The sequence below is a fragment of the Gekko japonicus genome, unplaced genomic scaffold (genome assembly GCF_001447785.1).
Source record: "Gekko japonicus isolate JY-2015 unplaced genomic scaffold, Gekko_japonicus_V1.1 scaffold995, whole genome shotgun sequence".
Taxonomy (NCBI): domain Eukaryota; kingdom Metazoa; phylum Chordata; class Lepidosauria; order Squamata; family Gekkonidae; genus Gekko; species Gekko japonicus.
Genome location: NW_015173152.1, coordinates 634281 through 644592, shown reverse-complemented (window position 1 = coordinate 644592; position 10312 = coordinate 634281). Strand labels below are relative to the sequence as shown.

The following is a 10312-nucleotide window of genomic DNA, read 5'->3' as shown; positions in this document are numbered from 1 at the left end:
TCTCTGTGGCCTCGAGGGGAGAGCGGGGTATAAATCCCATCTCTTCTTTTTTAGTCACCATGGCTAGCATGGAAACTCACACATGAACACATGAATACACATGACCACATGAATACTGAATCAGACCATAATTGTCTACTCAGACCAGCAGCAGCTCTCCAGGGTCTCAGGTTGAGGTCTTTCCCATCACCTCCTACCTAGTCCTTTTAACAGGAGATGCCGGGGATTGAACTTGGGACCTTCTGCCTGCCGTGCAGATGCTCTACCACTGAGCCATGGCCCTTCCCATTCACTGCTGTCTGCATTTAGATCCCATCAATGTTCGAGAAAAGGGCTTTCAACAAGACTGTGAGCTATGCTGCTACGAACCTGCAAAGCCCACACTAATGAACTGAAGGGACGTCACTTATTTTTGGTCCCTGGCCTCTAAACCAGTGGCAAGGTGCCGAGAGTTGATGTCCAAGTTTGGCAGCCGGCCACCGCCGTGCTTGGCAAGGAGGCATTTACTTTACCTTGCTGCTGGAGGCATTTAGCAAAGTTGCAGAGATCCCCAGCTGTTCCAGGACCATTAGTTGATCCTCCATAAGTGAGATCAGAGGACAGATCACCAGGGTGAAACCTAGGAAACAAAACAATCCATTGAATCATCTACCCAACATGCTCACCGAGCCAACACTTAACGGCATGGCCAGACTCTCTGCTCATGAGAATTCAGAACACACATTGGTCCTGTGCAGACCGAGGCGTGTTCACTGGAAGCAGACTGAAGTCGGATATGTAACTGTGACTGTTCCACTGGACTGTGACCACAAAGCAACTGTACTAAGCAGCCCGACAATAGGAGAACACTGACCTCAACTGCAAACACGCGACAGAAATGCCTCCCTAGTTCATAATGGCTCTTAAAACACTCATACATTTTTTCGTGCTGTATTTCAAGCCATGGCGACAGAACCCAAGTGTGTGCTGTTGTGTGTGCATGCTTCCTTGTGGCAAGTGGGAAACAGCCACAGAAGTCTGATTTACACAGTGTCAGACCAGCTGCCACAGCTCATTCTAAATGGCTACATGGCACCAATGCCTCTGGCAAGGGTATTTCCCAGCCTGGCAACCCCATTTATTTTGTCCCTGGGGAAATGGTTTATTTAAGGTTTCTCTGGCTTTGCCGTTGACTTTGGAAGAAAAACAAAGCACTTCTGTATTGGCCTCGGTTCGGTTGGGCTTGCAAGTGCCTGACCACTCTACATGAGCTCCCCGAGGAGATCAGGGCCCTGCGGGACCTTTTACAGTTCCACAGGGCCTGCAAGATGGAGCTCTTCCACCAGGCTTTCGAGCCATTACCACCAACGTGCAAGTGCAGAGCAGTACCGCTGGGTTGGGCTGACTGGCCACCTGGACATCTGGAAACATCGTGGCCCATGGCATCCTCCTTGTGGATCCCAATGTGATGTGCAATAGGGAGTGAGCATGTTAATCGCAATGGATCCTGTGAGTTGTCCACTTGTGTTAAATTGTTTTAACTTGTATTTTATTGCACTGTGTGCCTTAACTGTTTTTAAATCTGTGGTATTGTATTACATTTTTGTGTTTTGTAAGCCGCCCTGAGCCTGCATGCGGGGAGGGCAGGGTATACATGAAATTTTATTTATTTATTTATTTATTATTTAGATTTTTATCCCGCCCTCCCCGCATGCAGTGGTTCTCAACCTTCCTAATGCCGCGACCCTTTAATACAGTTCCTCATGTTGTGGTGACCCCCCAACCATAAAATTATTTTCGTTGCTATCATAAGACCATCGGAAATGTGTGTTTTCCAATGGTCTTAGGCGACCCCTGTGAAAGGGTCGTTCGGCCCCCCAAAGGGGTCGCAACCCACAGGTTGAGAACCGCTGCTTTAGAGTGTCCTGCTAGGCTTCGACTGCTCTTCCTTCTACCAAAAAACCCCTCAACTGCTGGGATTGCACGCTGCATTGGTCAGGCCGCACCTGGAGTATTGATTGCAGTTCTGGAGGTCTCACTTCAAAAAGGAAGTGGACAGAATGGAACGGGTGCAGAGGAGAGAGCAACGAGGATGTTCAGAGGCTTGGAGATCAAGCCCTGCAAGGAAAGACTGAGGGACTTGGGAATGTTCAGTTGGGAGAAGAGGAGGTTGAGGGGGGACAGGATGGCTCTCTTGGAGTATCTGAAGGGCTGATCCTTGGAGGAGGGCAGGAAAGGCTGAGGGACTTGGGAATGTTCAGTCGGGAGAAGAGGAGGTTGAGGGGGGACAGGATGGTTCTCTTGGAGTATCTGAAGGGCTGTCACTTGGAGGAGGGCAGGAAAGGCTGAGGGACCTGGGAATGTTCAGTCTGGAGAAGAGGAGGTTGAGGGGGGACATGATGGCTCTCTTGAAGTATCTGAAGGGCTGTCCCTTAGAGGAGGGCAGGGAGCTGTTCCTGTTGGCAACAGAAGATAGGACTCGCAGTGATGGGATGGTAGTGGCTTGATATTAAGAAAAACTTTTTTTACAATCAGAGTTGTGCAACAGTGAAATCAACTGAGCTCCCCATCACTGGCAGTCTTTAAGCAGTGTCTGGACTAAGCTGATTCTGCATTGAGCAGGGGGTTGGACTAGATGACCTGTAGGATCGCTTCCAACTCTGTGATTCTATGATTCTAGTTGGCGGGGCCTGGACTCAGAACTGTCTGTGCGCATGGCGTGTGCACTACCAGTGAGGTGTAAAGCCCTTCTGTTCTAAGGTTTGTCTGGTGCCATCCTGATTGCCAATGTGGCGCCAAGCAAAGCACTTTTTGTCCCAATGCACTTTTGAAGAACTTCTTCCCTGCTGCACCTTCTTTTTATATACTGATGATTTAACAGCTAGATTTGAGTTCAGTAGTCCCTTAGAGAACAACAAAATGGGGGGGGGGGGTAATAAGCTTTCAAGAGCCAAAGCTCCCTCGCCTATTTCAATTATTTGTACAGAAGAGGGTGACCAGGATGGTGAGAGGGTTGGAATCCAAGTCTTATGAGGAAAGGCTGAAAGAGTTGGGTATGTTTAGCCTGGGAAAGAGAAGGCTTAGAGGGGACATGACTGCAGTCTTCAAGTATCTGAAGGGCTGTCATGTAGAAGATGGAGCAGATCGATTCTCTCTTGCTCCGGATTGCAAGACTAGCTCGAATGGGTGGAAATTACAAGGCAGTCGAAACTGGCTAAATATCAGGAGAAACTTCCTAACTGTAAGAGTGGTTGAGCACTGGAACAGTCTGCCTCGGGAGGTGGTGGATGCTCCTTCGCTGGACGTTTTCAAGCGGAAGCTGGACGACCATCTTCCGGGTATGTTGTAGAGCAATCTTTCGGCTATGCTCCTTCAGAGTACAGGGGGTTGGACTAGAGGTCCCTTCCAACTCTAACATCCTACGATTCTATGATTTAGCAACCGAAAATTGTAACTAGTGTGGCTAGCAAGAGAAGTGTGAATGAGGAAAAGCCAAAATTCAATCGGCCTCCAAGAGCCTACCCTCAGAAGACACTGCTGGGAGCTGGTAACACAGACTCTTCCCACCGCCAGTCGGCATGACAAGGAACACGTCTCTTCTGGCCATTGTGACGTTGATCGTTTCCAGCTGCAAAGCCCTGAACTTCTGGAGCTTAAAGCTCTTCTGCAACTCACTTCTGATCGTCTCGGACCAAGGAAAATCTGGGATTGGAAAGGAGCATGTTGAAACAAAATGACGATTTGAACAGCGGAAGTATTTCCTGAAGGTTTTTCTACAGTAGTAACAAGTTCTCCCCAAATTGTCAGACGGGGTGCAATTGGGGGGCCATCTGTCAGCCTTGACTAATTGGTTCGGCGCACTTAGGAGACGTCTCCTCCGAATGCAGCGAGAGGAGATGGAGCGATGCTACCCTGCAGCCACACGAACATCAATTCTCCATCCATTTTACTGAACAGGCAACAGAAACTAATGAAAAGAGTCTTTCCAACAACTCCAAAATAAGCCACTTGTAAGAAATGACCCTTCTAAGAAACTGCAACCCTTCATATCTCAACAGTAGCAGTAACCTTCTCTGCAATCCTAAGATAGTCTAATAAGGTCTAAGTAAACCCCAGTTTCTTTAATGGGGCTCGATGCCGGAAACATATCTTTGGAATTGCACCGCTAGGCTTAAGATATTGGACAGGATCCTCCAGACTTCTTGTTTCAGGGGAAGGCTTCTTCCACTGCAGGAAAGGGCCTTTGCTAGCCAAACGGGATCCAGCCCATCAAGTGTAATAGTTTAACGCGGGCCTTGACAGATTTTCGTCAGCTTTATGACTCACCCCAAGAATTCTGGAGCCAGACTTACCTTTCAGCCTTCAAGGGTTTATAAGTTAATGACCTGCCTTGGCAGGGAGGGCGGGGTATAAATCAAATCAAATAAATAAATAGTGTGTCTGTGTTAAGTGCAGTCAAGTTGATTCCGACTTATGGCAACCGAGACCCAGAGTGGCTATACCACCCACAATGCCATACGGTTATTAATTAATTAATTTATGGCAAGCCAATGAATTAATGACCTCCCAAATGTCCTATCGTGAACAGCCTTGCTCAGGTCTTGCAAACTGGGGGCCCTCGTGGCTTCCTTCATTAAGTCAGTCCATCTTATGTTGGATCTTCCTCTTCTCCTTCTGCCTTCAACTTTTCCTAGCATGATTGTCTTTTCCCAGTGACTCATGTCTTCTCATGATGTGTGACCAAAATACAATAGCCTCAGTTAACTTACTTTCTTCGCACTGCTACTACAAAACCTAACCCTAAACTCTTCGTAGTTTGTCATTTTTTAAAAGCGATAACAAACGTTATAAATAAACATGAGGTAACCTTGGTCGCCATCACAACAAAAAGTTAACCTCTGTCCCTCACCCAAGGCCTTTTTTGTAGAAAAAGCCCAGCAGGAACTCATTAGCATAATAGACCACACCCAACCGCAGAAACTCATTAGCATATTAGACCACACCCCTGACGACACAGTTCATTAGCATACTAGGCCGTACCCCCATGTTACCAGAAGTGTGGTCATCCAGCCACACCCACCTTTTGCTTCTTATTCTGTTTACCTTGTTGTTAAAACCCAGGGCCTTTTTTTGTAGTAGGAACTCCTTTGCATGTTAGGCCACACACTCCTAAAGTAGCCAATCCTAATGAGTTTCTGCTGTTGGGCGTGGCCTATTATGCTAATGAGTTCCTGCTGGGCGTGGCCAACTCAGGAGCCAGCCGGAACTCCGTTCCTGTGCGTTCCTGCCCCAAAATAGCCCTGCCCTCACCTAAATAAGTTCTGCACTTCTACAGAGAATCATCACTTTTTGAAAATACTGACTTATGCTGACTACCGAGAATACCAGGTGCCACACTGAAATTACTAGTAGGCACCATGGTGCCCCGGTGGCTGGGATCTGCCAAGCCCTGGTTTAATGACTGTTAAAATACTAAATCCCATCTTGCAGACCTTCCTTGTTCCAAGCGATGGCTGTCGATTCAGCGTCTTTACTCCCCCCGCTCTCCGCGTCAGAACACTGCTTTATTTTCTTCTTCAGCACAGTCTTCTTCTGAATAAGTTCCTGCTGGCGCTCCAGAAGTTCTTGAACCTGGATCTCCACGGCCTGAAGCTCGCTGTCAACAGAAGCCAGTTCCTCCTGCAGCACTAAAAGAGGAAGAGACAAACATTTCAATAAGTTTCCCCCATGTGCTTAGCACAGGGGGTCCCCAGCGTGGTGCCCACGGACACCTTCCCTGGGGCTTGCCAAGTGTTTTTAGAAAGTGGGAGGAGTCAGGCGGGGCTTTCACCCAGCAAGGCTTTTGATTGGCCACTGGAGATTTGATTGCCCACGCAGATTTTTAAAAAATGTTGCTTTGGCAGCAGCTGCTACCACAGCACAATGATCTTCAAAGTGTGACTGAAAAGCCGTGGCAGCCATTTTGTGCCTGGCTCCGCCTCTTCCAGCAGCCATTTTGTGGCTGTGCCCACCACTCTTTGCCAGAATTCCAAAGGTGCCCGCAGGCTCAAAATGGCTGGGGACCCCCATGCTAAGCTAACAGGATACTGACGACAGCAGCCCCATATCTTGCTCTGGCCTTGGTACAAAGGGAAGATGGGGTATGGTTCACCTTTCCCCCCCCTTCCTGTCTGGACACCTTCCACAATGCTGTAGCCAGGAATCTTCCACAGAGCTCCTGGGTCCCCCATCCATCCATGCATTCCTACCCACTCTGAATAAGAAAGTGCTCCACACACATGCGTCATAGCACTGAGCTTCTGTGACTCCTGATCTCTCAGGAGTCTGCACCCCACCCTTTTGCCAGTTGCCTGGCAGTTTCCTTTCTTGTGGCTTTACTCTCATGTTCACACAGTTTCACACTCATCCAGATAAAGCACATAAGATGACCCATTCAAACAGCATGGCTTTCCCCCCATTTCTTGTATGCTGGTACACAAGTCTGTGGCAGTGGTCAGAGGACTGGACGAGGAGAGACATGGGGTAAAATCTCTACTCCGCTAGGACAATCACTGGATGACCACAGGCCACTCACACTCTCTTGATCAAGCCTACCTCACAGGGCTGCTGGGAATATATAACTGGGAAAGGAACCACATACGCCAGCACCACTTCCTTGGAGGAAGGGTGGGACGAATACAGAACGAATTTCTTGGTACCACACAGATTAACACAGGCTGTTGGCTGGTCTTGTGCCATATAACCTTGGGCAGAAGAGCTGGGTTACCAGAAAGAGTGGTCGTCATCTTCAAAGTCCAAAGGCACTCTGCTAGATGAGCAAGTATTCTCCAAAGCAATTCTTTAGCAGATTCTTTCTAAAAACAGAACATTTGAAAGATAATAAAAACATCTGAAAATTACAAGTATGAAAAACCATCTCTAAAGAAAGAACACTTGCGTAGTCATAAGCAATATTTCAATCTCTCTAGAACGTAACTGTTGCCCAGAAAGACAGCCAGTCTCCTTTGCATAGACATTTTTTCTTAGGCCAATATTGTATTTATTTATTTTACTAGTCATACCCTACATTTCTTCCCAGTGAGGACCCAAGATGGTTTACATTGTTCTCCTTTTCTCCATTTTATCCTCATAACAACCCTGTGAGGTAGGCCAGACTGAGAATATATGTCTCAAGGGTCACCCAGCAAGCTTCCCTGGTAGAGTGGAGAACTGAACATGGGTCATCCAGATACTAGTCTGATCCTCGAACCACTAAAACACTGTGGTTCTATGGAGCAAATAGGAAGTCTGAACTGGACTGGGGAGATCACTCAAGACACAATAGGGACATTTACCATGTCTCTGTCTTAGCCACCCTGCAAGGCTGTTGTGAGGATTAAATGGGAGAGAGGGGAATAATGTATGCCACATTCAGCTCCTTTGAGGAAAGCCAGGGGAAAAGGCGAGTCAAATAAGCACCGTCATGCACAGCTTCACTGCTTCCTGAAAAACATTTTGATAGGCATCTTTGGACTGTTATCACAGCTATAAGTTCCAGTTTGAGTTTGCTTGATTTGACAGCATGTATGTCCATGAAACTACCTTATACTGAATCAGAGGGACTGATTGGGCCAGTGGTAGAACATCTGCTTGGCATCCATGAGGTCCCAGGTTCAATCCCTAGGCAACTCAAGCTAAAAGGACTGGGTATTAGATAATGTGAAAGACCTTTGCTTGAGTTGCTGGAGAGACACTGCCAGTCAGAGTAGACAGTACTGACCTTAATGGAATAGCAGTCTGATTCAGTATAAGGCAGATTCATGTGTCTTCAGACACATTGTCTATGCAGACTAGCAGCAGCTTTCCAGGATCTCAGGTAAAGGTCTTTCACATCACCTACAGCCAGGTCCTTTAAATGGAGATTGAATTTAGGACCTTCTGCATGCAAAGCAGATGCTCTACCACTGAGCCTCACAGACATTAACACCTTTATCCTCGCAAAATACACTTGGGCCACTAGAGGGCACCAGGCATTTCAAGATAGAGAGACAGACAGACACCAATCTGGCAAACTGTTAAATTTTATACACACCATTCCCCCACCACCAGGGCACATTAACCACCGTTTGGCAGCCCAACAATTAGGATAAATATAAAAGAAGGGTAGGGTTACCATATTTTGAAATGCAAAGAAGAGGGCATATTTCCGAACCGATTACTTCAAACAAGTGATCACTATGACAAATATCATTTGAAATACCCTTACTATTTAAACTGGGTTAATTGCTACTAACTAGGAATATTCCTAACCTCCCAACTCAAAAAGAGGATATTTTCATCAGTTTTTTTGAAAAGAGCCCAAAAGACAATGGACACCCAAAAAAGGGACATCTGGTAACCCTAAGAAGGGAAAACAGATGAAGCCCCAAATATCACCAAGGTACACAAAAAGTAGTTGTCTCTAAGCAATCAGAATGGGGATAAAAAACCTTTGACATTATACCCTGAGCCATGACTGTTGTGCCACCATATGGCACAATGCAATAAGGACAGTGGGCACCAAGATCCTCAGAATGGCATGAAAATGCACAGGTGGACAAGTGGGCTTTGAATAGACTTCCTTTTTCATTGAGTAGCTGCCGAAATGTTCATGCATCCTTTTCTGAACTCCATGGATAAATATCTCCAACGGAGTTCCCCCATTTCTGCATTTATTTCATTGATAATGTTTTATCACTACTAACTATGCAAATGACCAAAAGTACAATCCTACGCAAAAAATCCTTCCCAAGTCCACAGGTTTAGAACGATGTAAAACTCAATTTAGGACTGCACCCCTGGAAACATTAAGGCAGGCCACAGAACAGATGCCAAAAAATAATCCATTTCCCTTACCAATCCAGCACAACTTCCAGTGCTGAAGGCGAAATATGCTGTGTTCTTTTAGCCATCCAGTCCCCAAACTAAACTTCTTCAGGCCTCAAACTGTGAAAATGAGAAGAATTTTAAAAAGCACTGCAGCGGGCACCAAAAAAAAAATAACAAACCAAAGGCAGACTGCGGGCAACAGAAGAAATTCTATTAAGTTCTACTGAGAAATCCATTATGCTACGGGAAATCAAATGAGAATTGATCAGTTTACCTTCCAAGCTGAGAAGGGAGACATTTCAAAGGACAAAACCATGTGGGGTGAAAAAAGGTTAAATCTCTTCTGCCCCTCCCATTTTGGAACTCCACCGCAAATCAAGGCCCCTCACAGCAACAATCGGCCTTTAGAAAGACTCTGGGTCCTTCAACAGTTGTGATGGAGAAAGAACGACAATGGGTGCAACTTCTCCTACCCCTGCATCATTACAGTGTGACCAATAAGTTGCATCTGTCAACATTTCCACGCAGCACATTTTCATGCCTCCCTTCCACCGAGGAGTTCAGGGCAGTTTACATGCTTCTCATTTTTCCTAACCACCACCCTTTGAGGTAGGTTACTTTGAGTGAGAACAACTAGCTCAAAGTCAGCCAGTGAGCAGGGTGCTGAAGCCAGGTAACATGCATAAAAAGGTAAAGGTTCCCTTGCTCGAAAGCCAGTCAAATCCGACTCTAGGGTTCCGGTGCTCATCTCCGTTTCAAAGCCGAAGAGCCAGCGTTGTCCGAAGACGTTTCCGTGGTCATGTGGCCGGCATGACTAAACAGCAAGGCGCACGGAACGCTGTTACCTTCCCACCGAAGTGGTACCTATTTATCTACTTGCAATTTCTTGCTTTCGAACTGCTAGGTTGGTAACATGCATACATACTGACTTATCCTGAATCAGACCTCTGGACTCCATCAAGGTCAGTATTGTCTACTCAGACTGGTAGCGGCTCTCCAGGTTCTCAGTCAGAGGTCTTTCTCATCAACTACTACCTGATCTTTTCGACTAGAGATGCCGGGAACTGAACTTTGCATGCCAAGCAGATGCTCCAGCACTGAGCCATGGCCTCTCCTCGAAGTCCTTCCCAGCCCTTCTATGACACTCTAACCACTGCATCACACTGAGTTTCCTCTTCTACCCACCATCCGGAGGTTCGCAACCCTACTGTCATGGAAAGCTTCAACTGTCCATTTCCACCCATTCAGCCTCTTTTAAAGGGACAGGACATTTTGCTCCAGGGCAGTTGGCAACGTTATCTCCCTCCCTCAGCCTAGCCTCCTTGATAAAAGCACAAAACAGGGGAGGAGAGACTCACAGCGACACGTCCTGAAGCAACTCAATAACGAATCAGCGATCCGAGGTATACTGCCTCTAGACCTGGAGGCTCCATGGAGCCGACCTACCTGACAACCGACACTACCTTTTCTCTTCCTCACAGACGCG

At 46.9% G+C, this 10312-nt stretch overlaps 1 protein-coding gene across 1 annotated transcript in view; it reads right to left on the bottom strand.

Moving 5' to 3' along the window:
* RECQL (RecQ helicase-like) overlaps positions 1–10312 on the bottom strand; it is a 32226-nt gene extending 21914 nt beyond the window's left edge. Inside the window, exons 1-6 of the mRNA XM_015422386.1 lie at positions 10273–10312; positions 8854–8943; positions 6746–6833; positions 5472–5666; positions 3502–3681; positions 513–619 (exon numbers count right to left, since the gene is read on the bottom strand). Of these exons, the coding sequence (XP_015277872.1) occupies positions 513–619; positions 3502–3681; positions 5472–5666; positions 6746–6764 (501 nt within the window). The 5' untranslated portion in view covers positions 6765–6833; positions 8854–8943; positions 10273–10312. The remainder of the gene's footprint in view (positions 1–512; positions 620–3501; positions 3682–5471; positions 5667–6745; positions 6834–8853; positions 8944–10272) is intronic.